This window comes from Phaeodactylum tricornutum, chromosome 11 (genome assembly GCF_000150955.2).
Source record: "Phaeodactylum tricornutum CCAP 1055/1 chromosome 11, complete sequence".
Classification (NCBI taxonomy): domain Eukaryota; phylum Bacillariophyta; class Bacillariophyceae; order Surirellales; family Neidiaceae; genus Phaeodactylum; species Phaeodactylum tricornutum.
In genome coordinates this window covers 259,621-286,075 of record NC_011679.1, presented here as the reverse complement: position 1 = coordinate 286,075, position 26,455 = coordinate 259,621, and the positions used below count along the sequence as shown (strand labels likewise).

The 26,455-nt window shown below is 50.0% G+C and overlaps 15 protein-coding genes across 15 annotated transcripts; 6 read left to right on the top strand and 9 right to left on the bottom strand.

The window, feature by feature from the left end:
* Position 1: 1 nt before the first annotated feature.
* On the bottom strand, positions 2–1,085 carry PHATR_46724 (predicted protein; the record flags this gene model as incomplete). The annotated part of the gene is made up of 3 exons (XM_002185641.1): positions 2–68; positions 219–834; positions 932–1,085. Coding segments are annotated over 3 exons (837 nt in total), but the record flags the coding sequence as incomplete, so codon positions are not given.
* Positions 1,086–1,488: 403 nt separating this feature from the next.
* PHATR_21039 (predicted protein) lies at positions 1,489–2,400 on the top strand (the record flags this gene model as incomplete). Its single annotated transcript, XM_002185818.1, has 1 exon — positions 1,489–2,400. A coding segment is annotated over exon 1 (738 nt), but the record flags the coding sequence as incomplete, so codon positions are not given.
* A 501-nt stretch (positions 2,401–2,901) lies between these two features.
* Positions 2,902–5,999, bottom strand: PHATR_52108 (glycosyl hydrolase/mannosidase; the record flags this gene model as incomplete). Its single annotated transcript, XM_002185640.1, has 3 exons — positions 2,902–4,868; positions 4,956–5,133; positions 5,223–5,999. Coding segments are annotated over 3 exons (2,922 nt in total), but the record flags the coding sequence as incomplete, so codon positions are not given.
* An 887-nt stretch (positions 6,000–6,886) lies between these two features.
* On the bottom strand, positions 6,887–7,914 carry PHATR_46721 (predicted protein). Its single transcript, XM_002185639.1, has one exon. The coding sequence runs from the start codon at positions 7,907–7,909 to the stop codon at positions 6,932–6,934; it is 978 nt and encodes a 325-aa protein (XP_002185675.1). The 5' UTR covers positions 7,910–7,914; the 3' UTR covers positions 6,887–6,931.
* Positions 7,915–8,273: 359 nt separating this feature from the next.
* PHATR_46720 (predicted protein) lies at positions 8,274–10,880 on the top strand. The gene is made up of 2 exons (XM_002185817.1): positions 8,274–9,205; positions 9,271–10,880. The coding sequence occupies exons 1-2, from the start codon at positions 8,375–8,377 to the stop codon at positions 10,825–10,827; spliced, it is 2,388 nt and encodes a 795-aa protein (XP_002185853.1). The 5' UTR covers positions 8,274–8,374; the 3' UTR covers positions 10,828–10,880.
* Positions 10,881–10,942: 62 nt separating this feature from the next.
* On the bottom strand, positions 10,943–12,734 carry PHATR_46719 (predicted protein; the record flags this gene model as incomplete). Its single annotated transcript, XM_002185638.1, has 3 exons — positions 10,943–12,030; positions 12,229–12,507; positions 12,587–12,734. 3 exons carry the CDS (start codon positions 12,732–12,734, stop codon positions 10,943–10,945), a joined length of 1,515 nt encoding a protein of 504 aa, XP_002185674.1.
* Positions 12,735–13,048: 314 nt separating this feature from the next.
* PHATR_46718 (predicted protein) lies at positions 13,049–13,732 on the top strand (the record flags this gene model as incomplete). The annotated part of the gene is made up of 1 exon (XM_002185816.1): positions 13,049–13,732. The coding sequence occupies exon 1, from the start codon at positions 13,148–13,150 to the stop codon at positions 13,730–13,732; it is 585 nt and encodes a 194-aa protein (XP_002185852.1). The 5' UTR covers positions 13,049–13,147.
* A 137-nt stretch (positions 13,733–13,869) lies between these two features.
* PHATR_46717 (predicted protein) lies at positions 13,870–15,323 on the bottom strand (the record flags this gene model as incomplete). Its single annotated transcript, XM_002185637.1, has 2 exons — positions 13,870–14,983; positions 15,066–15,323. The coding sequence occupies 2 exons, from the start codon at positions 15,321–15,323 to the stop codon at positions 13,961–13,963; spliced, it is 1,281 nt and encodes a 426-aa protein (XP_002185673.1). The 3' UTR covers positions 13,870–13,960.
* A 626-nt stretch (positions 15,324–15,949) lies between these two features.
* On the bottom strand, positions 15,950–16,938 carry PHATR_46716 (predicted protein; the record flags this gene model as incomplete). Its single annotated transcript, XM_002185636.1, has 1 exon — positions 15,950–16,938. The coding sequence occupies exon 1, from the start codon at positions 16,796–16,798 to the stop codon at positions 15,950–15,952; it is 849 nt and encodes a 282-aa protein (XP_002185672.1). The 5' UTR covers positions 16,799–16,938.
* A 212-nt stretch (positions 16,939–17,150) lies between these two features.
* Positions 17,151–17,852, top strand: PHATR_36744 (predicted protein; the record flags this gene model as incomplete). Its single annotated transcript, XM_002185815.1, has 1 exon — positions 17,151–17,852. One exon carries the CDS (start codon positions 17,151–17,153, stop codon positions 17,850–17,852), a length of 702 nt encoding a protein of 233 aa, XP_002185851.1.
* A 118-nt stretch (positions 17,853–17,970) lies between these two features.
* On the bottom strand, positions 17,971–18,420 carry PHATR_36743 (predicted protein; the record flags this gene model as incomplete). Its single annotated transcript, XM_002185635.1, has 1 exon — positions 17,971–18,420. One exon carries the CDS (start codon positions 18,418–18,420, stop codon positions 17,971–17,973), a length of 450 nt encoding a protein of 149 aa, XP_002185671.1.
* A 1,306-nt stretch (positions 18,421–19,726) lies between these two features.
* Positions 19,727–20,593, top strand: PHATR_36742 (predicted protein; the record flags this gene model as incomplete). Its single annotated transcript, XM_002185814.1, has 1 exon — positions 19,727–20,593. One exon carries the CDS (start codon positions 19,727–19,729, stop codon positions 20,591–20,593), a length of 867 nt encoding a protein of 288 aa, XP_002185850.1.
* An 888-nt stretch (positions 20,594–21,481) lies between these two features.
* On the top strand, positions 21,482–22,450 carry PHATR_13537 (predicted protein; the record flags this gene model as incomplete). Its single annotated transcript, XM_002185813.1, has 2 exons — positions 21,482–21,620; positions 21,717–22,450. Coding segments are annotated over 2 exons (873 nt in total), but the record flags the coding sequence as incomplete, so codon positions are not given.
* A 28-nt stretch (positions 22,451–22,478) lies between these two features.
* On the bottom strand, positions 22,479–23,459 carry PHATR_46712 (predicted protein; the record flags this gene model as incomplete). Its single annotated transcript, XM_002185634.1, has 1 exon — positions 22,479–23,459. One exon carries the CDS (start codon positions 23,457–23,459, stop codon positions 22,629–22,631), a length of 831 nt encoding a protein of 276 aa, XP_002185670.1. The 3' UTR covers positions 22,479–22,628.
* A 704-nt stretch (positions 23,460–24,163) lies between these two features.
* PHATR_46711 (predicted protein) lies at positions 24,164–26,143 on the bottom strand (the record flags this gene model as incomplete). Its single annotated transcript, XM_002185633.1, has 1 exon — positions 24,164–26,143. Exon 1 carries the CDS (start codon positions 26,084–26,086, stop codon positions 24,164–24,166), a length of 1,923 nt encoding a protein of 640 aa, XP_002185669.1. The 5' UTR covers positions 26,087–26,143.
* Positions 26,144–26,455: the final 312 nt, after the last annotated feature.

The window sequence follows — 26,455 nt, the reverse complement described above, 5'->3', positions numbered from 1 at the left end:
TGGAAGGGGGTGACTTGCCCGAAGCAATGTATTCGCGAATGAGTTGGGCCCGGTGCGGTGCGTCACAGCTGGCCACGGCAGAAGTGACGGATAGAATTGAGAATCCACAAAAAAGTAATAAACGCGTGAGTATCAGTTGGGGACAAAAGAGTATTATACTAACCACGCCAACTATCGCAATAGAACAACACCAATAACAAGCAATCGAAAAAACGGACCTGTTGGGATTCACAGCTGGATTGAATCCAGGTTGGCGTCCTCCCCACGCCATTCCTTGCACTGCCGATTCGTCTATTCGATTCTTCGTATTCGCCCCTACTTGCGACTTCGAGAGAGGTTGCTCGCTCCACACGTCTCGTCCAGATGGTTCACCGGTCAAGGCGGCTCCCGTTCCTGCAAAGCGTTCGGCGCTCCGCCGATGCGAATCTTGCGCCGTCAGGTAGGTCCACGTGGTTTCGGACGGTAAGTGGTGTAGACAATCCTTCCAGACGGGCTGGCGTTGAATTTTGTGCGGACGGGGTCCACCAGGGTCGGAAACCCCGGGCATCACGGTGTGGATCACGTAGAGACCAAATCGATAGGTGGCTATGGTGACCAGTGCGGCTTGCCAGACACTGATTGTGAGACGCCAGGGCCCGCAAACGTCAGGAATTCCAAAGACGGGCCAGACGTAGAGGAGCATTGCCCACAAAAAGGCAACGGCGGCCAGGTGTACGCGCAAACGCAAAGGTGGTGAGAACGCCCCGAGGACCGGGTCGTAACCCTGCACCCCAACATTTTGTGTCACGTAGTGGAGGAGCCAGGATCCGAGATCACGTCCCATGGGACGTCTACCTGGAGCGACGCAAGATAGCAGTGTAACTGATGAGCGACTCCAATTCCCTCAATGACAGCAATGGTTCAGGGAAAGAGACAACGGAAGCGCACGTACCGAGATGTTCCAAGGGACTGCCTTCCGCTACCGAAGCTTCCAGGAGGGTAGTGACTAGCAAAACAAGGCTAGCGGCTAGTATAGTCCCGGAAGACCGGGCTAGAGACCAGCAAGTCTCTTCGCTGTTGTCTGCGTACTCCGTAGTTGTCGCCATGGTCGAGAAAAAGTGGAACGCAGAGAAAAATACCCTACGGTAGACGAATTGACAGTGAGGTGCTCATAGAGTATGCGGATTGTGAAAATCCTCTTCCGTGTCTGGCAGTCTGTGTGATTTATTGATCATGTTATGCGTATGACAATTTATGATATATACGTAAAACAGCAGCGTTCAGAGTCAATTATTATTCTTTACACATGTTGTATCTTGAGACACTATTTGATTCAAATAAATTAGACTGTTCGACATTATAATTTATAATTTTGCTGTCGTTAAGATGTCTGTATGTCATCCCACCCCTTTCAAGCAACATGGAGCCTTGCACCGAAACGTCGAAACGATTGAAATCCCATTCCGGGATTTTACGACCTGCGGGAGGTGTGGACTATTTCCTGTCAAAATCATCTCTGCATGATCGGTGGACGGCGTTTCTGTTCACAGTCGGTATCTGCCAGTGTTCTATTCTTGTAGTGTCTCTTCTCCCCGTAGGTTTCGTTGGCACAGTCAAAATTGCGAACGCACGGCACCCAGACAGACCCAACCAGCCCGAAGAACAGCGCGGCACTAACTCTCCATGAGCGACTACTACGGCCCGGTGAGCAACAGCGGCAGCGGTCCGGCGACGGTGAATGACTCCAGCAGCAGACCGCCGAACATTCCCGTCAACACGGACGCCGGGAAGATCTTCGTCGGGGGTCTTTCCTGGCAAACCACCGAAGAGAGTCTGCGTTGGCACTTTGAGCAGTACGGTTCCGTCGTGTCCGTCGAAGTCATGCGGGATCGACACACGGGAGATCCCCGCGGATTCGCCTTTGTCGTCTTTGCCGATCACGCCACGGTCGATCTCGTCATGGACGAAGACTCGCACGAAATTAATCACAAAATTGTGGACGTCAAGCGCGCACAAGCCCGAGGCGTGGCACCGCCCTCGATTCACGGACGCGACGCCAGCCACGGTGCCGACCCTTCCGCGCATCCCGTGCCCAACGCCTCGGAACGCCCGAATCCGCTTGGAGGAAACAGTGTGGGGGGCGAGGATCTTACTCCCGAACAAATGGGCAACAAGGTATTCGTGGGGGGAATTCCTCCGCACATTGATCGGGACGGACTCCGAGACTTGTTCGAACCCTTCGGCGCCGTCACGGATGCCATCGTCATGATGGACCAGACAACGATGCGCTCGCGCTGTTTCGGTTTCGTTACTTTCGAAGACGGATCCAACGGCGCCCAGAAAGCCGTTGACGCCCAACCGCTTCAGGTACAGGGCCGCCGCGTAGAAGTCAAACTCGCCACTCCCCGCGCCGAACAACCACGAAAACCGAATCAGCACGTTCCGGCCGTATCGAATCACGTTGGATTACGGGCTGGGATTGTATCGTCCAGTAGTGCGGGTGGGAAATACGCTGGCTTGGCCGTCGCTTACGGACGAAATGGATGGAAAGCGGGCTACGGCAGCAAGGCCTTTGGCGCGATGGGGTGGGCCGTGCAAGGATGGGACGACGGGGGCCCACCTCCAGAGCGCTCGGGATTTTCATTCGCATTGCTGCATAATCATCCCACTGAGAACGATCGTTCCGACGAACCTCCCTTGAAACGGTCGCGAAGGCAGCGAGGCGAGTAGTCATATTCCGTCTCCCTTCAATATCTATACACTATAAAAACACCTTTAGTTATAAAGAAAGTAGCGTTTGGTCGGATTCCATTATGTCTTGGCCGTCACGGTAATTTCAAAGGTGCGAATCTGCATAGGTTGGAGGACAACTATAGAGTCTATGGGAGCATCAGTGGTCTCACTCGCGTCTAGCTCTCCCGTCCAGTCGTAGCGTTCTTTCGTGTAAACGTCCCAATCCCGATTGCCCGACAGGGTCTTTTCCTCGATCTTGGACACATCCCAATCCACTAGAAACGTGGCGAGATTTACCTTGGCCGGCTGAGAAAGAACCTCGTGTTCACCCGCAGCGTACTGATGACCCAATCGCAGGAGCCAAGTCGGTCGCTCCCGATCCTGAAGACGCATCAACGTTATCAACATTACATTTGATGGCAACGATAATTGCAGAGCGGAAAGAGATGATTGCGTAGCGACTAGTGCGCCTACTGGTGTAGACGGTTTGGGCGACGATGCCACAAAGATTAATGGCTCCGCAAACGTGGCGTCCATCTGGGATCTAGCCAACCCAGCCCCTTTTGCTCCCACCAATAGCCGATGGACGCCACGAATCACCACGCCGTCACCCACGCGTTTTGCGTCCCCGTACGGAGGATACGGCTCCATACCGCCACACGTCTCGTTCAACGGTTCGTCTACTCCCCGAAAGTCGTCCGCCACAGTCCGACGCTGCACCATGAACTCCAACGTTCCATCTATAATAGAGCCACCACCTTGGGACCGATCCACGACCACTGACAAAGCCGCGTCGCTGTCTTCAATATAAGCGGCTGCGTTGATCGGGTAGTAGTTCCCGGCCACTTGTTCGTAAACCTCCAAAGACCAACTTGGACGGTAATTGCGGCGTCGCTCCAGAAACTCGCGACCGTTCGAGTCTGTGTACACCTTGCCTTCGGATTTAATTGGAGTTATGTATCGATTCACAATCTCCCTTCCGCGCCCATCATCGATCGGAATTGGACCGATGGTATACTCGATTTCCACGTATGGCTGACCTTTCAGTATGCGAGTCACTTGCCTAATCCAGGGCGCATCAAATGCTACGTGTACTTCAGTTCCCACCGACGTATCGACGAACTTTGCACCGCTAGGCGACGCATTCATCAACTTAAGCTTTTCTTCAGGAGTGCTTGGTCTAAACACATAGGCTCCTGAATTTTGATCGGCACGTGAAGAGGGCACTTCCGTTCTATCATAGTCCGAGTCGAAAGACGTGTAGTACCCCCATTCCTGCGTAAGCAGAAGGCTCACATTCTGAGAGAATACCTGTTTCATCATTCCAGTAGAGCTGTCAAAGGTTACTGAGAGAAGTTCATTCGATACTACAACATCTTTGCCGTCGGCAGCTCGAAAGAGACGTCGAGTTTCCGTCAAATCATTCGATCTCAAAGAACTAGAGAAGACTTTATTTGTCATAGATACGCGGAATAAAGCAACACCAATGGGAGGAAGGGGACCAGTGTCAAACATAACGGTATACCTCGGTTTGTCAGTAGTCCGGAGGTTGACGGCTTGTACAGTCTCCACAAGTCTCGACCTCGCGACCGTTGCGTTACGCTCCACACGCTCAACAAGGTACGTTTGGTTAGTAGAGACCGGTAGTCGGATAATGCTGGATACCTCCGAGGCTTTTGCATTGTAAACAACAACATAAAGATCCTTGCCAAGAGACTTCGTGGCATCCTGTGAAAGATCGCAAATAGATTCATTCAACTGGTGACAGAAAGTCAAGTTTTCCAGCAGCCCTGAGTCCGATATCAGCGTATTCTTTAATGTCTTTGCCACAAACTTGGAAGCAAGATCCAAACCAGTTTGTAATTTGAAACTGTAATCATCCGCTACGTGTTGCTTTGCCGTACCAGACACGGCATCATGATGCTGCGCAATACCCAAAGCATCCTCGAGTGCAAACAGGGGACGACTTTCCATACCTTGACCCGTGCTGTTACTCTGTCCACTCCACAATGCCTCAATTTGTCGGGCAGCCAGAAGAAAAGAAGACGAAACACGTTCAAACCGTTTGAAAGATGCACGAGAGGTAAAATAACCTGTCCAGAAACAATGCTCACAATCAGAATACGGGAAGAAGTCGTCCGTTTTGACTACCCAGACTGGACTCTCCGACACGTGTTGTCCTTGTTGTCCTACAGCTGAATTGGATGTCCCGCGTTGCATAGTCCGCGGTCTATTGCGAACACGGACCGTCTCTTTGTACTTCATCTCTGTGTAGTAGTCCGGTGTTGAATAGAAGATGTCGACTCGATCGTACTGGGGACCAAAGATAGACGGTATATCCAGAATCTTCCAATGCTGGTAGCTCATAATCGAGTTTATCAATAGATCCATATTTGCAAAATTTAAATGCGCTTGTATGTACTGGAATTTGGAGATAAAAATGCAGGTCAGGAATCCTACTGACAATTTGGCAGCATCCTTGCATCGATCTTTTCACCCCCACCACTTACGTTAAAGTCCTCACCCATTGTCACCATAACGTGATCACCCTGGGTACGATCACTCTGTATACGCACATCTTCCAAAAACGTACGAAGCCGTTCCCGTAGTCTCGTTTCGTTGGCACCGACCAGAGGTTCATCTTGACACAATACGTCGAAACAATAACCTCGCGGGGCACCATAGTTTCCTCCATAGCTTCCCGTCAGCCCCCAAAAGATTGGTAATGCGATGTCTGACGACTCTCTTGATGCGTTCCACAAACCCTCGCACTGACGTGTTAACTGCCTCAGCCGTAAATCCTGATAATCAATCCTACCGAAGTATAGTGCATCGAATCCCATACCACGCGACATCAAGGATGCCTGCGTCGCGGAGTGACCGAAAGGATCGAGTTGCCAGCCAACCTTAGGTATCACTCCTAACTCACGAGTAAGGAATTCATGTCCCAAGCTTGTCTGATCAATCATCCCGATATAGTGGGGCGCCGCTTCGTCATGCATACACCAACCTCCGTTGACAATCGATAGCTGCTTGTTGGCAATTAGGTAGCGAACGTTGTCTTTCATTTGGTCACTTTGAGACTTCCACCATATGGAGAGAAATTTCATTTCCACGTACGTAAAGGTACGCGCTGGATCGTCCAAAAGTGATTCCACGGCGGTCGTGATGATGGAGTGTACGCTACCTCTAGTATCGATGGAATTGTTGAGGCCGTAGTAATATTGCTCAACGGTTTTACGCCATCCCACATCGTCGTGCGTATGTGGAACAATGTGAACGTAAAGGACTTTGCCGTTATGAACATCGCCTCCATCGCCATCGTGATCGTCTACTCCTAGTTTGCGTAGAAAAGAGTGGTGGGGGCTCTGGTCCAGCGTAGGTGTTGGTTTGCTTGAACTCTTTGGCGAGGAACTTTGGACAACCAGCCTCGAAGGCTCACCTAACGATGCAATCAAACGATCATCTAATGATCTTTTGAAGCGCCAGCACAATAACAAAAGCACCGCCGAAAGAACGGCTCCCCAGACGAGCTGCTTCGCCATGGTACTTTTACAGAGGGATCTTTTTGTGTGTCGTGTTTCGAAAATGTTGGATGTTTTATTATAAAAACCCGGATTTTCAAAAAGTAGTTACATTACAGTTGCTGTTGTGTCATGTTTTATTGTTTTTGTCGCTATACTGGTACCATAATGTAGATAAACCCTCCCTCTACCGTTCGCTCCTCACAACAACCGACGGTTGGGAAGCACTACCAACGAATGCTGCATACATTTAGTGAGATAGAATCACAAGGTATGTGGTGATTTAAGAGGGAGAGGACTGGATTGGAAGGTGTTCGTTAAGTTTGGGGTTGGAATCGTTTATACGGCATCGGCCGCTTAATCTAATACATCTCATCAAGCAGTCAGGCATTGCATTTGTTTGTTGGTGGCTGCAAAATTGGAGAGACAGCTTTCCAGGTCATTTGTGGAGGATGAAGATAGCTTTTGTGCCTTAAGCGTCTAACCTCATCACTCCCCACGGACCAGTTTATCAAAATTATCCATTGGAGAATCGAAGCTGCATATTCTCACAGTCAATATCAAGTTTTTAAAAACTTGATTTGTGTTCCGGAATGACCGCCGGGTGAGTCTGTACAGTCATGGCAAAGCAAAACCCCTACTGAGGTTATGGGGATACTGGCCCTTAAGTCAATTTATCTACGTTTCTGCTCCTCCTAGGTGCGCTTGAACGCGGCTTGCACGGCATCCGAAGCAGCCCACGCGTTGACATCGTACTGCGGTTTCCAGACGGCCAAGAGCTCGGGGCTGGACTCGACGGGCCAGGCATCGCGACCCAAGTCCGGTCCGTAGCCTTCGTATCCAGGGGGCACCACACCATCCACTTGTTCGATTGTTTCCAAAAAACTGTTGGCAAAGACACGGGGGAGACCCATACCCATGAGTGCCTGGAGAAAGCCTTCACGGGGAACCGTATTGATCGTAATCGGGTAACCGAGAGCTTTGCTCAAAGCCGCGGCCTTGTCGGCAAAATTGACCATTGCTGGGCCGTGGATTTCAATGTATTTCTTGGTGAGAAAAGGCTGGAGACCTTCCGTTGTTTGCGTGAGAATAGTCGCTGCGGCGGTGCCAATATCCCGGGGGTCAATCATGGCCATCGGAGGACCGTCGCCTTTGACTGGCTGGGTAATGGTCCCGGTAGTTCGGGCTTCGGCGGCAGATCCCATCCAGTTGGTAAAGAACCAATTGGGATTAAGATGTACGACGGGATATCCACCCACGTCACAAAATGCCTGGAGTCCATGGTGAGTGCGGCCGTAGGCGCCTTTGGTTCCGGGTTTGATCAGGAAGCTCCCCGTGGAAATCCGCACCACGCATTCGACGCCTTCGGCGTGGGCAGCCTCAATAAAGAACGCCTCCCGTTCGAACTGCTCGTACGCAAAGGCACCAGTCACGAGTAACGCACGCTGGATACCTTTCAACATGGCCTTGACGCTGTCGTGATCGTCAAAGTCGGCTTCGATCAGCGACACGCCGGGCAGTTTAGCGAGCTCGACGGCACGCGGATCATCGACCTTGCGGACCATTGCACGCACCGACGCTCCCATGTCCGACAAGGCCTTAACGGTAGCAGTACCCGTTGTTGCGGTAGCCGAAGCCACCAGGATGGGGGATGCAGTCGAGAGGTCTTCCATTGTTGGTACTGTAAAAGGAGATTGTAAGAGAGACTTTGGCTGACGAAACAAAAAATCTGTTTCGATTGAGACGTGAACAGCGCAGAACTACATCGAATCAAAAGGGGACGTCTCGCGGAGAATAACCTATTATTTCTCCGCGGATGGAATCTGGAATGTCGAATCGGTCAAAAACGAAGAGCGACTGTTGACTGACACAAATTTACAACTTTTTGTCGAGTGAAATTTAGGGCTAGGGTTGAATGTTTCGGTTGACCGTGACAGTGAAACCAATCTCCCTGATTAGTTACCGTAGCTTCCTTCATCGACAAATCTGTTCACATCACTGTCGTCGTGATGCCCGGGAACGTTCAAAGAAATCTATCTTTCTTTTCTTCATTGCAGTTTTGATTCACCTGTTTAGCCTCTGCCTCCAAAACTGACCCAGATCGCGTGTTGACCAACCGACCGACCGACCGTTTCATTATGACGACGTCGGCGGATCGAAAATCGGCTTGGAGAGTTGCCGGAATTGTTCTCGTACTGCTTATTGGGTCTTGCAGTACAATCCAAAAAAGGTTTTTTGTCTTGAGCTTCTCTCCGCAGAGCCAAAACATAATACCACGAACTTCACGATGGAATCTTGATCATGAATCGCTACACACTTTCGCAAAAGAGCATGCCCGAACGTATCTCTGGGCATCAAATAGTGGCGACGAGGACAAAGCTCCCCAAAACGAGGAGGCATCGAAAAACCTTCCGAAAAGGAAGAAAAAGAAAAAGCCAGGTAGTCGTGCTGGCGAACCTAGTCTCGACGACCGAAAGAAAAACAAAGAGGAACTAGTCAAGGAAATTGGGGAACGTATGAGAGACAAGAATAAAAAGCCAATTGGCGAAACTCACGATAATAGCAACAGTCTACTGGACAAACTGAATCCATTCAAGGCTGGTCAGAATCTCCGCAAACAACTCGATACGGCTATCACCTCGATTTCTTCGGTAGCGAAGACAGAAAAGCGAACTATGTACTACTTGGATGATAGATTGGTTGATGGTACAAATGTTTTTTCGGAACGAACACTGGAACGACTGGATCAGGATGATTTTGTGCCGGAGGTTTTGGTGGTTGGGGCGACTGGCGAAGTTGGTCGTCTCGTCGTCCGCCGACTTTTGCTTGATGGTCGTTTCCGTGTCCGTGTGCTGGTGCGCGACTTGTACACCAAGACGCTGAATATGCTAGGAACGGGTGTCACATACTGTCAGGGAGATTTAGGTAACATGGACAGTCTGGAATATGCTTTGACGGATGTAGACAAGGTACGTTGATTTTGAAACATTCCATTCCCCATAACTCCGACGTCTTACATGCATTTTTCGACAAGATTGTCTTTTGTGCCAGTGCGCCACGACCCGATGAAGACCAGTTTCAGCAAAGGTTTCAAGATTTCATGAAAGAGACCCTGGAAAGTCGGGACGACTCGATAAAGGACATTTTCGATAGCAAAGCGAACGATGTGGAATGGGAGCAGCTGGAATCGGTGTTAGAATTGCGAGCGCGATTAGCCGAACAGGTAGACTGTCTTGGCATGCAAAACTTAGTACGGGCCTACCAGCACGTTAGACACGCCGATTATGGAACGTCACAAGCGGCGAAGCGATCCTTGTTCAAGTTCCAAAGCAGACCCGACGACTTTAATCTGTTCGCTTTGGATGATGTAGGGGACGATTTTTCGGAAACAGCTGAAGGCGAAAGAAAGGATTACACATCTAATTATTCATACAACGAAGAAGATTATGATGAAGACGACGACATGGACGAGGGGGAATACGAAGACGAATACGCCGACTACGACGAGGAATACGACATTGTTGGTCTCGAAAAGCGCCAGGACTCGTCGGTAAAAACACAGGTGCAGTGGATCCGAAACAAGTTCCGCCACGCCGTTTTTGTCGGTCGTGTCCCTAAGGCTACCAGTGGCAACGCAGGCGGAGAAGCAGCCATTACCAGTAGCCGTTTGCGTGCTCGCGAAGATCCCGACAACGGGATTGATCTCAGCAACGGCTTTGCTGGATTTATCTGTCGCGTTTGTTCTGATGGTGGCACGTACGAAGCATTTGTTCGAACGAGGGCTTTTTATACGGACGGTATCGAGTACGTTTGCCAGTTCTCCACTAGTACAAAGCCAATCGGGCGCAATAAATCGAAAAACAAGTTCGTCACCGTCAGATTACCGTTTGAGAATTTTACACCGGTCCGAACTGCTTCCAGCAAACTGGTCGGTCAAGACGAGAGTATTCCCCAGTTCCGCGGCGGTGATGTTCGGAACATTGGTTTTCGGTACCGTAGTTCCGGCAACGAACTCAAGAACAAGCTGGAGCAATCGGAACGAAACAGCTTTTACTTGGCCTTTTCCTACATCAAGCTGTATCGAGCTCAACCCGAGCCCGAGTTTGTCTACTTGAGCGACGCGCGGATTCCACCAGTTGTCCCGAACGGGATGGTGCGTCACGAAGCCCGGCAACTACTTGCAGCGAACGGGAACGAGTCGTCCACGGGGAGCTATCAAATCTTGAGTGACTCGGCTTTGTGGTCGTCGACTCGAGATAAGACGAGTCGGAGTCCGGAAGAGACGTACTACAAATACCGCGGCGAAGAAATCCTGAAGCAGAGTGGTTTGAGTTATTCCATCGTCCGGGTATGCGGCTTTAACGAGTCTCCTTCGGGCGAAGCTAGTACGATTGATTTGCAATCCTCCACGAACGACTTGTCGGCTGTTTCACGCGACGACGTGGCTCGGGTTTGTGTGAGCGCACTGTTGGACCCCAATGCTCTGAACAAGAGCTTCTACATGGGCAAGAAAAAGGGGCAGAAGAGTAGCAGCAAAGACGAAGACATGGCGAGTAAGTTTGGCCAGCTTTCGGCCGACGCTATCGTATAGCGGTATATGGCCTTTTACAAAACATAGAGATAGCAAAACACTTGTGCGAGTTTTTAAGAAAGTAGCCCGCATGCAGTGTTTGGCAGCGGTATTCGTGTGTACCTCTATCCCGCACCTATTTTTTCTGAAAGAAATTGGCCAAACTCTTTTGTTTCATTCCTGCTTTGACCGTCGACGTTTTTTTGGCGGGCGGGGCGGCCTTGGCAATTGGCGATCCTACAAGTTGGGTTTCTTCTTCATCCGAAGGGATATCTTCCCAGACTTCCTGTATCTCGGTATGCAAAAATCCGTTGGGATCGACCGTCGTCTTTTCCTTGGTGACCTTGCGTCGGCGTCGCCGAGACGGTAGATTGCCTGGTAGGGGGGCCGCTTTCTGGGCAAAGTCGTCCATGGCACCTTTGACGGGCGGTGCTGCATCGACCAGCAAAGTTTCGTGGGTGGTCTTCCCGGTGGCGGCGGATTCCTCGGGAGTGTCGGCTTCGTCGTCGCTGCTGTCCGGAATCAGGACCCGCTTGGACGGACGTCGGGGTACGTGTTCCGCGGGAACGGCGGGTGCGGCGTCTCCCGGCACGCTGTCATCGTCATTGTCGTCCAAGTCTCCCACAAAGTCGTCGGCGTTACCCACAAGGTCATCCCGGTTGTTTTCCTTTTCGTCCAACGCCGCCACGTTTGGTTTCGCAGCGGACTTGACTGGTTTTGTGGTGGACACCAGGGTCCGGGATGCCGGCGGGGTGGCTGTGGCGGTGCGTGCACTACGAGTGTTCCCCGGAGGCTGGTTCCCGAAAAACGAAGCGGCGGTGACGGCTTTTTTGGGAAGCGGACGGCGACTGCCGCGATCCGTCACGCTGCTGCTGTTACGACTGTTGAGTTGGTTGTGTTTGTCCGCTTGATGGGGACTGGCCGTTGCCGCGGTGGCGTAACACGCCTCCCGCACCGTCTCGGCCGGAGTCACGTCGTCCCACAGTGCTTCCGGTTGCAGGAGACGTTCGAGTGACGCGGCACCGGCATGTTCCTGGTCGGGTTGCCGTGTCTGTTGGAGCATGTCCCGATACGCAGCCATTTCTCGTTCGTGTGCCGTCGACAGGGCTTCGTTTTCCAAAGAGAGTGCGTAGAGCAGTGGGAGCGGTTGTTCCGGCAGTCGCGGTGCGACGCTGTGGCGAACTACGGCATCCGCCGTTTCGTGGCGGGTCACGAGACTGAAGACTGACGAGGAGACGACAACAGGCAGGAGAGTGAGGGTCGTAGATGTTTTCCAGATTACCGATACACCTTTTGTATGCAACAGTGTCACAACAACAACAACAACAACAACAACAATTGCAGCAACAGAGCAGCAATAGCGTCACCGTAACAATAGCTACTTAAACTCCCACTAGAGCCAACGGATTGCGCAAGACGTACCGGTACAGGAGACATCCGGAGCGGTGGGGTCTGTCTCGTTGCTACTGACACAGTACGTCGCCCGGTAGGACCGTGGTTCCACACGCGTGCTACCGTCGTCATGGACGGAGGCTTCGTCTTGCGCAACCTTGGTAAGCAACTGCGATGCGAGAGTACGCGAAAGACCCAACGTTTGCGCGACTCCACCAATGCTCACACACTGCAGCTCGTCGTGAATCAGGGAGGCTACCTCCCGTACTTGTTCGTCCGTTACGGACGATACCGACAACACTGCCGTGTCTACCGCAGGCATGGTAAGTGTGTAGAAAGTGCGTGAATGTATAGGGTCTCTAGTGTGTGTGCCACGGATGGACTCGACGGTCTGGGCAACAAAGTGTCTTTGATAGGGGGATTACGCGGCTTGGCGTCATGGTCGTCACGACGAGGGACGGGGGACGGGTTGGCGCACCGAAATCGGGCGGGAACGCCAGAGCCCGCTCGGCGGGACAGGCGTCGTAGACGGACATTTTTACATTGCATACTCTAGTTTGTGAACAACCCGGAAATTCCAAGATACCCGGACATTACCATATGCCCGGAAGGACAGTGACAGGACAGTTCTAGTAGGCCAATTACATGTTCCGATTGGTCGCGGTATCGAATCAGCTGTTCCAACAATCTGGCCTTCCACAGACACGATACGATTCTGAAACAATCCCAAATTGGTCGCACGAACTGTAACATGGAAAGAACAAATCCATCACGCTTACGAATACTACCCGATCGCGTCACGGAACGGTGCCAATCCATCGTCAATCCATCATCTTCATTTCGTGAACACAAACTCGTGGTCGATATTGCAGCGACTCCTTTTCTTTTGGATCCACAAGCCCTCACTACTCACAGACAGAATTAAAAAAACAACAACCTACACTGCACCATGCGAACCGTTTCCGTTCTGCTCTCGTTGCCCGTGCTCTTCACCGCCGTCGCAGCCTTTACCGTCGGAGTCCCTACCGCACGCCCTTCCGTCTCTTCCACACGCATCTTTTTAGAAGATCACATTGCCGACCTCATCGACCACGAACTGTATCGCGAACAGCATCGGAAGGACTTTGAGCGTGAATGGATGGAAAAGAACCGCGGTGCCGTGCTCTCCCGACTCCGCGACGATCAAGCCGTCATGATGGAGCCGACTGACGACCTCCGACAGGTCCGCAAGGATCAGAAACTGGCCAAGGATGATCCCGCACGCTACTGCGCGGATCGCTGCCTCGCTACCGGGAACTGCGACGTGTACGAAGACATGTACGTACCAACGTGTCGCGATTGCCATCCGTTGCATTGCCGGCAGCTAATAGAAGTCACTCACCGATCTCCGTTTTCCCGCTCTCGGTACGGTAGCTTTTCCTATTCACCCCAAGAAGTCTTGGAGTTTTGCAATGATTGCGTTTTGTCCGAAGGGGAAGAACCGTGTGACATCCCGGACGCCTTTTACGAGTACGAAAGTGGGCTCAGTCCCTAGAGGTGACTACTGTCCATCCCGAGCGCTTTCCGGCGGTAGGCAGCCTCGTACATGATTGGTCTATCGCCCTAATTCGTAGCACGACCAAATCTCCTAGGTTCCAATCCACAAATAATGATTAAAAGAGAATTCTGTATGCAGCGCAATGCACGGCCGTCGCACGTCCTACAATTCAACCACAGTTAGGGTAGATACGCTGTGCCATTGTTGATAAGCCGGGGAAAAGCCCTATGTGATTGTGGGACCATCAACGTCACCGACTCGAGGGATTGGCCGATTGGAGTCGATAGCATTCACGTTACCGAAGGAGTCGTCAAAGTAGCCATTTTCGGCATGGACGACGGGAACACGGCTGTCGTTTTGGCCGTGGACGTCATTGTGGTCTACGTCAACTGGGACATTAAAATCCTCCGCAGACCCGTGGACGCTATGCCGGTCCGTCGAGTTAGCACCATGGTAGTTGCCTTCACGTACGGAAGAAGCATCCCGAATCGAGCCGCCGTTGTCGCTGTTTGGACCAATCGAGACCGCGTCGACAACGGAATTGCCACCATTGTAAAGACTGTTGCGAGCCGTAGATTCACCGTCCTTGTACGGTCCTCCTGGATAACTGCCCTGGTCCAGGGAGGCGCCATCATTGTTGAGATGCGCACTTCCAGTATAACTGTTGTGGTCCGTGGCATGACTGTCCGGATGAAAGTCGTCATCCAGGAGATCCACGTTCGATTGGGGAGTTGGTATCTGTGATTGGAGTTGGCTGGCGGGGCTTTGGTCGTCACGGGTGTTTGCCTTTCGTCGGGTGGTTACGTTTTCCTCTTCCTCATCCTCTTCGTAGTAGGATTCCCACGAATCCTCGTCACCGTTCTCATCGCCACCATCGTCATCGTAGTACTCCCCCGGGCGTTTGCGATACTTGTCTTCTTCGTGATCGTACCAGAGACTATTCGCATCATCGTCATCGTCATTATCGTTGTTCCTCGATCGTGGGGGTCGAGCCTGGGCCATACTTTTGACCGTATTGGCACAGCACAGCCAAAAGAAAAAAGTGGAAATCGCCCAGCCTCCACCCTGGGCTATCTTGCAGTTGTTTTCGCTGCAAAACTCGGATCCAAACATGAGAAAACTGAACGCGATGCAAAGAGATGCAAAAATGTAGAACCAAAAGAGCCATCGCTCGTACATGCTAGGCGAAAAGGCTACGCAGCACGACAATAGGAGCACGCAGAAACAAACTAATCCCAAGATGCCACTCTAATGAAAGTCGAACAGGAAACCTGTCAGGATCAGATGTATACAATAGATTGGCTGTGTTCAATCAAACGCTGTCACGTACCATGTAGGCAAATGCCTTTCCGGCCTTGACCCAGCTATCGAAAATCTCTGCTTCCTCCTCAGCAGGGTAGTAAATGCACTGCTGGTAATCGGGTTGAAGCCCATAGTCCACCTCGCGGCCTAGAAAACCATACCCACGTTCACTGCCTGGAATGGGTTCGCCCGTCACCGGATTAATCAGTGCGATCCGTTGAAAGAAACAGGAAAGCACTACGTACATGTTCATAACGACGCCACCAAAGGCGAGCAATATGCCCATGATCGTATAGCAGATGCCGTGAGGGAAGCTACAGCAACCTTGAAAATTGCATGTTGGAACCAAACAACCTCTACAGTAGTCCCGGCAGCACTTCATCTTTCACGTCGTATGACCTTTGTACTGTGAAGAAAACAAAAGTTCCAACGAGACGAAATTGGTGCAAAAGAGCTTCTGTCAAAAGTCTATCCAGCTTACAACCGAAAAACGTGATGGGCGACCTTTCAGTATGTATGTCCCTAGATTACAGGCACGACAGATTGCAAAAGGTCATAGTCATCGTCAAGAACGATAAATATACAGAGGATTGGGCCTTTATGTTGGTATATCGGCGACATGCCACGTATATGCCCAAATATACGAAACAAGAGAAACTAGATAGACTATTTTGCTCCTAGTCAAAAGGATAGACGACAAACAGTATGCCCTAGCTGCACTGCAACTTTGCCCAATGCTGTATCCTAAAGGCATGTACAGAAATTTGGTGAAAAAGACGATAAGGGTTTTTCTGCACTAATGGCTCAAAAGAGATCCGTTGAAACTGAGGTCCAACCTTGATCACAGAAGGATAGATGTACGAGGATCAACAGAATGGACTTCTGTGTCATCACGCTTGCATATTATGTTTCCTACGATACCGTACTATGCATAGACCTTGCCGGGAAGTTCAAAATATCTTTGAACCATGGCTTAGAGACGGTCAGGACGAGGAATGAGCGATTGCAGCCGGATCGATTGGCGAGTCCTCGATGGAGTACACGGTAGTCAAATACCAATATGTCCCCTCTGTTAAGCAAGGGAGCAGCAGGAGCCCTCAACGTCTTTCGAGCTTTGGCTGCCAGCATCATCGGCGCAAGGTTGCGAGTATAAATGTGGGAACCAGGACGGAACTCAGTTGGCCCCATTTGCAAGGAAACATTTCTCAGCGGAACAAAAATATTAAATACATGGCAAGGGAGATGCTCTCGTAGGCTGACGTGTCCACCATCGGCATGCCATGCTTGCTCTTTTGAGCCAGGAGTTGATACAACAAATGACAAGTTGCAAACGGAAAGCGACTCCCAAGACCTTTCCTCCAAAAGTATAGGCACGGTTTCCGCCAGCAGATCCTTTATTCGAACCAATGACGGCATACCTTGGCCAGCTTTGACGCTGTTAAGTATTGAAATCTCGTAGCGTCCTGGGCTCCTCATAACGATTTCTCGAAAGCCACTTTTTACGCCAAGGCCAAGGGCGAATTCCTTTTCTCCGTTTCGCATTCGGCAGTGCTCTGGATAAGCCGTATGACCGTATTCATGAAGGTGCTCGAAGGTTTTTCTGAAAAACTCGATTCCAAAATCCTCCCATTCCTCTACGATATCCGTCGGAAGTATGCCTCTGATGGAGACAAAGCCGTCTCGAGCAAAGCGATCCTTGACGTCTTGATATGGCATTGTTTTTTGGGCAATATTGCCATCCTTACCTACTGATCCAGCCATTCTATGTTCAGATTCAAGTTCATCCCCACTTTTCCTTACTAGTCAAAGCAAAACACAGAAACCGAAGGTCCAGGATCACTATCTGTGAATCGCAGTGGATCCCAGAACAAATTACAGGTTAGACGAGTATTGGATTCACATTCACTGTCAAGCGATATGAAACACTATCGTTCGTTTGCTCCGAAACGCGCGTCACAACAATTTCCAAATTCGGCTCTTTGACGATACCCCTAACCCCACGTAATTTGGTGGTCGAACAATCACTGTCAATTCACAGGAAAATCAAAACGATGCGCAGGATTGGAAACTAGGAAAATCAACAAACCCCTCGACACAGAGGCCAAGATAGAAGATGGTAAATCCTGGCTTAAAAAAAGCTATTCAATTGCTACTCCTCATTCTCTTCCAATGGCATAGTTGTTGCGCATGGACAAGTCGCCATGCGCACCGCGCAAAAATATGGGAAGAATTGCGAGAGATTGGACCAGACAGTTTCTACCGTCCCGCTTCGGGCACCTCCCTTCAAATGGGACTGTGGGACTCCGTATCAAATTTTTTGAGTGAGCGAGACGGTGAATTCGTCAAATTAGAAACTAGCGATGACGCATATGGTCCAGGTCCCCTGCTCGTACTTTACCAAATACCGGTTGGAATAGAGGACGACGAGATCCAAGACATGCTCTCAGACGGCGCTCCACAAGCATTCCAGAGTGGCTGCCGCCTCTTTCGTCTCGAAGAGCATGATACAGAGCATCTGAAGAAACCACTTAGTGAATTTCTAGACAAGGCATTACATAGCATACCTTCTCCTCCGCAGAGGAATGATGCTGTATCCAAACCTGCTCCAATTCCTGTTTTGCTATTCAGCGGCTTTCAGAACCGCGAAATGATGGACGCTTTTAAAATTCTCGAGGAAGAGATTTACGCGGAATCGGGTGGCCAGTCGTCTCCTGCATGTGCTAAGGCTGTACCCAACGCTATGCACAAATCTTTGGGACTGGTTATTGAAGGAATTTCAGGTGATCATTTTTCTGCAATTGGCCTTAACGCGTAGTGTACACGCCAACCACGGCAAAGCAACCAGTCTGCGCGGTTCGTATAGGTACGACTTGGTGTGTCGAAGCAATGTGCGTGAATTTAAAAGTTACATACTTATTAATTGGTTGATTTCACTACCGGACTGCTACCGAAGTAGGGTCATATTCCTTCCCCTCCTTTACCAAAGCATCGTAAAGATCCTGTCCATCGAAGTCTTTCTTTGGCACCCGAATCAAAACACATGACGTTGGGCGCTTGGTAGAAGCCGCTGCCCCAAGATCTTGCTTTGAAGGAACGAACACATACGGAATATTCTTTTCTTCCAAGAGCACCGGAAGATGCGAGATAACGTCAACGGGATAAATATCGCCCGCAAGAATAGCGACCCCGGTCTCTCCTTTACGCAACCCTTTGACGACTTCCTTGACGCCTCGTCGGATATGTTTGGCAGCCGCAGCCTTCTTGACCAGTTTGTGTGCTTTCTTTGTGCTCTTTTTGGACGCAAGTGGATGCGAGATCACATTCACGGCTTCGCATCGCTCTTCGTACGTTTTCGATTCTTTCTTGCTCTCGTCTTCCGTCATGACACAGGCAGATATCTGTGTGTGCAGATTATTCCAGCCGTTCGTAAGTGCTATCGGCGTTTGGTTGTCCCTGGATTAACAGTCTGGTCTGGGCGACGCGAAAGCAGGAATGCCAAGAAAAGACGAGTGGCTTAGAGCAGAGCAGAAAAGCACCCGGACCATGTGTCTTCCATATCTTGATATTAATTGTCCGAGGCTACTTGTCGCCTGTGCTTTTCTCTTTGGGCCTTTTCTGCGCGCAAGGTGGAAAATTCTGGTCATCATCTATGCACAAGACATTGATTTGGGCAGGCATTTCATGAAATTCCCCAAAAAACAAACGGAGACCTTCAATTCCTCGACGAGGAGTAGAGCATTTCCTGAGATTGGAAACTAAACTATATCGTTACGCTTCAATCAATACGATTCGTCCAATATGCCACAAGAAGAGGCCAAGAAAATGGAAACAAGGTCTACCAGATCCAGTATAAAATTCGTTGACGGCCCCTTGGTAACACTGTTCAAGAGAATTGCGAAACGACAGCGACGAAAGAAAGCGGAACGAGAAGCCTTTAAAGATGCAAGCAGCGCGGAGCAACTCGAACCTGGGAGCACACGAGTTCTGTCGGTGAAAACCGTGTCTTAGAAAAGGGCAAACATAAGAAGACAGCTGCTTCTTGTTAGGTGAAACGATAAAATAATGGAAACATTTACATGAACCTCCTGGTAGTGAAACGAAAGCCCACATTTGTAGTATGTAGTTCGTGTCGAGCAGGTCGTCGTCATTTTTTCGTTCTCTAAGCAATCGAGATGTGAAGCCAGCATCGTTCAACTGATTGAAAAACATATTTCTAACACTCTGTATAATATAGCACTGAGATATTGTGGAGGCGTCTATCCAGCGTTAGACATATCTATAATTGTATGCATGTCAATAGGCCGTGTGGCGCTCACAGTCAAACTGACAGTGAAGATATGTAGTAATTTTCAGATCTCACCCAAATACACTTGACATATTCATTTGCGACTTTTTTTTCCAAATATCGGTTTTCCTCATTTCTAGCATTATCATATACATACTGAACCCTCCCCTTACAAAATTGCCAGCCTGTTCGTGAGCTCTCTGCCCGAAATCTCGCGTATGGCACAAATAGCGGCAACATTTGCTCGTTCGCTGCTAAATAGCTCGATCGTTTCGTAATTTCATGGAGAAGGACGAAAACTATTTGATGTAACGTCGTTTGCAAAATATCTCATGAGAATCACAGTCAATCCCCTTGTTCATCCCCGGATGCGTATGTGGAAGCATCATACATTATTATGGCTCATGTCGACCGGCGTTCGATTTGGTACGACTTCCGCACGAAGGTCACGCGGAGCCTTTGCCTTTCTTGTTCCAATGTACGATTCTAGCCGTTTACAGTTTCCGATACCTTCTTGCCAGCATCATTCACAAGCGTATTCTACAAGTCTTTATCGGTCAATGCCCTCGAGTTCTGACGAGGATATCGAGTCCTATGACCTGAACGTTTCTGAAGTGTTCATAAGGGAATTGGAAGCAAAGAGTCGAGAAATCGATGCGCAGACCAGGGTGTGGCTCCAACGGGTAGTGATTGGGATGAATCTCTGCCCCTTTGCGGAGCGTCCCATGAAGGAAGGCAAGCTAAAAATTGAAGTAGTCAGAGGGAGGGACGAGCAAGTGATAGTGTCCGTGGTTCTCCAAGAGCTTCTGGAACGAGTCGCTGAGCCTGGTACCACGTTGGTGGTATGCCCCGACTTGCATCCCACCAGTTTCGAATCTTTTCTGGAGGTCGTTAGCATGATTGACAACGGGTTGATACCAGATCATCAAGAACTGGTAGACACTGTTCAGGTCGCGCCTTTTCATCCACTGTTTCAATTTGAAGGCTCCGATAACGATGCAGTTGACAACTGGACAAATCGATCACCATATCCAATGTTTCACATACTTCGAGAGGACGAAGTTTCCAAGGCGGTTGACTTGCTCCAAGGAGATGCCGGGAAAGTATGGCGACGTAATGTTAATCTGTTGACTGCTATGGAAGAGGAACTCGGCACTGTTACTGTCGAAGAATTAATGACTGGAAAGGCCGACGATGCAAGCCAGAGCAAGCTTCAAAGCCTGCTTCGTCGGTTTCGAGTCAAAGTTAGTAGCGACCCGAGTTCAACGTAGACTTGTGCTGACGAACGGTAAGAGAAGAAAGAAAAGAAATATTGTAAAGAGCGCCAGAACGGCTGCATGAAGGCTGATTATTAACATAAAGCGAATCGAAGCTTGACCCAGTCCTCTTTTTCCGAGCTTGCAGTAGTGTGAGTCGGAAACTTTTGCAGTCACGTTTACCCTGAATAATCTCGGACAGTGATTATGACCAGAAACTCTTGACGATTTTAACGATTGTACGAGCAGCTCCATACTCCAGATTCCGAAAATGCTCCACATCAGAGCTCCATTCGGCGACGGTTCTGATGGCCATCTTCGTTCGAAAATGTGAAATCAGGCAATGATGTGAATTTCAAGAAGTCGTCCTTCGGTAGTACACGGATACTTCGAGTGAAGCAGGACTTGCAACAGCTGCCATTCGGAAGGATCGTTTAAATGAAGGGGCTTTTGATATCGCTGCTTTGTTCCAGTAGCACAACTGCTTTCACAACTTCTTCGTCGACAGTTGGACTCATTAGGTCCGATGTGATCGGCTTGCCGCTGTATAGCATCTCCCCGCCTGCTGCCTCGGAAAATATTGAACAGAAACAGGAGCTGAATGGGGTACGACTGACTTCCACCGCAGGGGCAATGTCTTTGACAATCAGCGAGCTTGCGGAAGTTATGGGTGGACGAGGACGCGCCCTTTTGGCTTGGGATTGCTATGCCAACGGTATTGACCCGGCTTTATTCTTTGCGGATCCCGTAGATCTCGGAGAAGATACTGTTGAAACTTTGAAAGGTTTATTTGCGTCTTCCCGAAGAGGACAAAGACTTGGCAAAGGTGCTCTGGAAAGGCTCTCCTCGCTCTACAACAGCTATACTCCAAGCAGAGTCGAAGGAGGCGTCGCGACGCTGTCGCACATATCGCAGAGTCGGGATTCCACGACAAAACTCTTGCTTCGATTGTCTGATGGACTAGAAGTGGAGACAGTGATAATCCCATGGACTGGGGGGCGTAGTACCCTCTGCGTGAGTTCCCAAGTAGGATGTCGACAAGGTAAAGTAGATGACACGGTCCCACCGCTCTTCATCGTTCATCGTTGCGTATGGCGTCGTCCTCAATTCCGGTTTTATAACTACTTTTTCGTTCCAGGATGCACTTTTTGCGCAACGGGTCGAATGGGAAAGCTAAGGTCGCTAAATGCGGATGAGATTTTGGCACAGCTATTCTTTGCTCGGAAGATCTGTCGACAAAAGAATCTACCACCAGTCACGAACGTCGTCTTCATGGGGATGGGTGAACCTGCCGATAACAAAGATGCTGTGATACGGGCTACCGACATAATGACCACTCGGGAACTATTTCAATTGTCTGCATCTAAAGTCACGGTTTCCACTGTGGCTCCCACGCCCGATTCTTTCCTTCAATTCGCCCATGCGCATTGCGTTTTAGCCTGGTCCGTACACGCGGCCAATGATGAGTTGCGACGCCAATTAGTACCCACCACAAAACATGCCATGACAGAATTGCGGCAAGGTCTAATAGATACGCTGCTCATTCGACCACACAATTTTCGAACAACAATGCTTGAAGTGGCGCTTATTTCGGGGATCAACGATTCGGAAAAAGAGGCTGACGAGTTGGTCGATTTTGCCCAGGTCATCATCGACGAGGTTCCTGGATGTAAGCTGGTTGTCAATTTGATTCCTTTCAACGACATTGGCCAAAACAGATACACGAAACCTAGCATGGAAGCCGTGTCCGTGTTCCAAAAGCGTTTGCGCGAGTTCGGTCTCGTTGCTCATATCCGAACCACTAGGGGAGACGACGAATCTGCAGCGTGTGGCCAACTCGCCACAAACAAGCAAAAACAGAGAGTATTCTAAATCAGTAACTAAAAGCTGTTGTATCAACCAGCAGTATTGCAAACAATTTCTAGTTGGATGGTGCATATGCCATACGTGTCCATCGTCAGCATCTAATCGACACGGCAAGTGCACGTATCGAGGTCGACCTACTTACTGTAAAACCGGCAGAGTATGTGATTGTTTGCATCCTTCATTATCAATGAAAGAAATTGGTAGAGGTAATTTCCGTCGCCTGGTCGATACTGATTCGTTCAAAGACCGCGTAATACTTCTCGCCCCCGGCCCTGGCCACTTTCTTACTTTCTTCCGTTTCGATTTTCATGGCTTGTACACACGGGTCAATTTCCGCAATCTCGTCTTCAACACGTCGAAACAACGGGTGTCTTTCGCATTTTTCCACATGCCATTCGTGCAGTTCCTTAACGTCAGTGATACAATACAAACGCCCTACGGATGGCTTGAGTACGTATGCATATTCGGACAGAAGCCGCTCCGAAACGATACGACGCGGGTGATTTTTCCGCTTGAAGTGCGGATCCGGGAAGCAGAAAAAGAGCTTCTCGAGAGAGGACCTACCAAAGAAATTGGGCAGAAATTTCATCGAGTTTGTCCGCAACACGCTGGCATTCTTGTACCTTCCTTCTTGCTCCTTCCGAGCAGCTACAATGCGTAAGCGCACATATTCAGTTACCTTAGCACGAATTTCCATGCCAAGAACAATTTGGCTTGGTAGAAGTGGGGCGAGAGCCATTGTCAAGCCACCAAATCCACATCCGATATCAAGTACGGTGGGAACGCTTCCTTTCTCCAGACCAGGAAAATGATCTTCGGTCCAATCAATGTCAAGAGGCTTGACTGGATAGTCGAATGAATCGTTGTGGGACAACGGGTTGCAGTGTGCGCGTTGACGATAAAACTTTTTCTGTGGCTTTTCACCGTCCAACGTGATGGGAGCGGCCTTGCGCTTTGTGCCATCTTTCCCTTTCGACTCAGTTGCAATAGTAGCTACTCGTGTCTCAGTCGTCATCCCACACTATCAGAATCTTGTTATAATTGGGTTCAACACAAGATTGATGCAATGTAAATTGTGACGGTCGGCAACAACGTAAAAATGGAGGGTCTCTGTCGCTTCACCGGTAAGATTTCAAGGGGGGGGTAGGGGGGCGGGAATGGTGTGAGTTTAATGTCACATTCGACCAAGTTTCATACGAGTCAACCAAAAAAAGAAAAAGACATCGCATTGACAGGCGTCGGTCACGAAGAAGTATATCTCTCTCTATGCATTGACGTGAAAGCAGATCATTTCATTTACAGTTCGCTAACTCATTTCTTTCAGTCAACTACGTAACGTGAAACTATCATTCTACAAGAGTTGCGGAGTGATCAAACAAATCCTAACGTTACCATCTGTCCCGTACATTAATTGCGTCAAACTCAAGCCACTATACCCATATTGCGGTTCATGCTCCCCCCTCGTCGACTGAGGTAGACCGCAAAACACTATCTACATGCAATTTCTAATGGGATACAAGAAAACTTGTGTACAAAAGACAGCCCGCTTCGTCGTCGAAACTGTACACTCCGTATTTCCAGTCCGAGCTGCCAACAAAAAAAGGTACAGCGAATTGAAATTTTTCTAAAGGATCTGATCTTCAGTCACAGAAATAACCAGCTGAACAAGCGATTCTTCCCCGTCAGCGATAGTCAGTGATTGACCTTTTTGCGAGTCAGCTACGAAGCCATTGCCTCACTGTCTCGGCTCTTGTTCATCTGCGACCACTCCTCAGCAAGGTTGCCGTAAGAAGAAGACGCACTAGGAGCAGGACTAGTCACCTTTCCCTGTGACACAGTATCCCCAGCTACCGATTGCGATCGCGGAGGAGGTAGCGACGGAGCCGCGACTTCACTGTCTCGGCTCTTGTTCATCTGCGACCACTCCTCAGCAAGGTTGCCGTAAGAAGAAGACGCACTAGGAGCAGGACTAGTCACCTTTCCCTGTGACACAGTATCCCCAGCTACCGATTGCGATCGCGGAGGAGGTAGCGACGGAGCCGCGACTTCACTGTCTCGGCTCTTGTTCATCTGCGACCACTCCTCAGCAAGGTTGCCGTAAGAAGAAGACGCACTAGGAGCAGGACTAGTCACCTTTCCCTGTGACACAGTATCCCCAGCTACCGATTGCGATCGCGGAGGAGGTAGCGACGGAGCCGCGACTTCACTGTCTCGGCTCTTGTTCATCTGCGACCACTCCTCGGCTAGGTTGCCGTAAGAAGAAGACGCATTACGACCAGGAATTGATGGGAGTAGCTGTTGTGACTTGTCATTGGTAGTCGATCTGATAGCTGCCCGTGCGTTTGACGGTAAATTGATCATAGTGGTGCATCCTGCAGCCACACTCATGGCGAGACTTGGACTTGCGTGATCAATGTCGAGCCGACCCCATCGAGCTAACTTCCGTGAGTCTGTCGCTGTGATTGAATTGGTTTTCTGAGTCTTTAGAGCTTGATCCGCAGGATTTTTATTTAACAACAGGTTTCCGGCAGCCTCACTCATGGCGAGACTTGGACTCGCATGATCAATGTCGAGCCGACCCCATCGAGCCCCTTTCCGTGGGTCTGTCGCTTTGACTGTTTTGTTCTTCTGAGTCTTTAGAACTTGGTCCGCAGGATTTTTCTTCAATAACGTGTTTCCGGCGGCCACACTCATGGTGAGGCTTGGACTTGCATGATCAATGTCAAGACGACCCCAACGAGTTCCTCTCCCGGAGTCTGACGCTTTGACTGTTTTGCTTTTCTGAGTTTTTGGAGCTCGGTTCACATCAGTTTTCTGTATGGAGGTGCCTCCTGCAGCCACACTCATGGTGAGACTTGGACTTGCGTGGTCAATATCTAGACGCCCCCAGCGAGCTCTGTTCCGAGAATCATTTCCTGCGAATACGGCTTCCTTGCTCGAGGCACTTGTAGGCGACACACTTGGTGGGACTTCGCTGTCTCTGCCTTTGTTCATCTGCGACCATTCCCGCGCCAAATTTTCGTACGCCGACGACGCACTGGACGCTCCAGCTCCACGGACTCTTGACGGCACTCCAACTACGGCACTAGTTGTCTTTGGGGTTGCTCCCGCAGCCACACTCATGGCGAGACTGGGACTTGCGTGATCGATGTCGAGACGTCCCCAACGAGCCCCTTTCCGTGAGTCGGTCGCCGTGATTGCTTTGGTTTTCTGAGTCTTTCGAGCTTGGTTCCCTGGATTTCTCGGCAATAAGGTATTTCCCGCAGCCACACTCATGGCGAGACTGGGACTTGCGTGATCGATGTCGAGACGACCCCAACGAGCTCCTTTCCGTGAGTCAGTCGCTGCGACTGCGAAGGCCTCGCGAGTTTCGAAAAGCCTGGCATCCGCAGAAGATACGCGAGTGGGATTCGTATCCGTGTACGAGTTAACAGACTCAGTGAAGGAATTGGGATTCGAAGCATCGATGTTGTTCGAAGCCTCGTGCAGCTTCACTTTTGGAGACGAACGCGGAGGAAACGCCAACGAGTTTCCGTGTCGGAATCTCGACCATGGATCGGAGGTTTGAAAAGCTTGTACATGGGGGCTCGTCGTCCACAACACCGCTACCAAGAACAGGGACAACCGGCAAAAGGTCCACATGATAGTTCTTATTCGTTATGCAGTGGATTTTATTTTGAGCACAGAACTGCTCCTCGGCATGGTCAGTCTTTGGAAGCTGCGACACAAACCCCTTACGGAACAAATGAGATAATACGACGGTTGACAGCCGTTACATTGCTCGGATGCCGCTTGTCGTCAAATGACCGTCAGTCATGTGTCCGTACTACGGACTGCCTGTGATAAAGGAACAAACGGACGAACGTCTAACTGACGTGGTGCAGAAACTATGTTTAGTCATGTGATGAAATTATCTGGTTAGGAAAGCAAGACTATGTGCGATGAAGCAAATGAAGTTCAATTATGATTATTTGGATCAAGAGCGAATGTAAGCGAGATTGAGCAATTGAA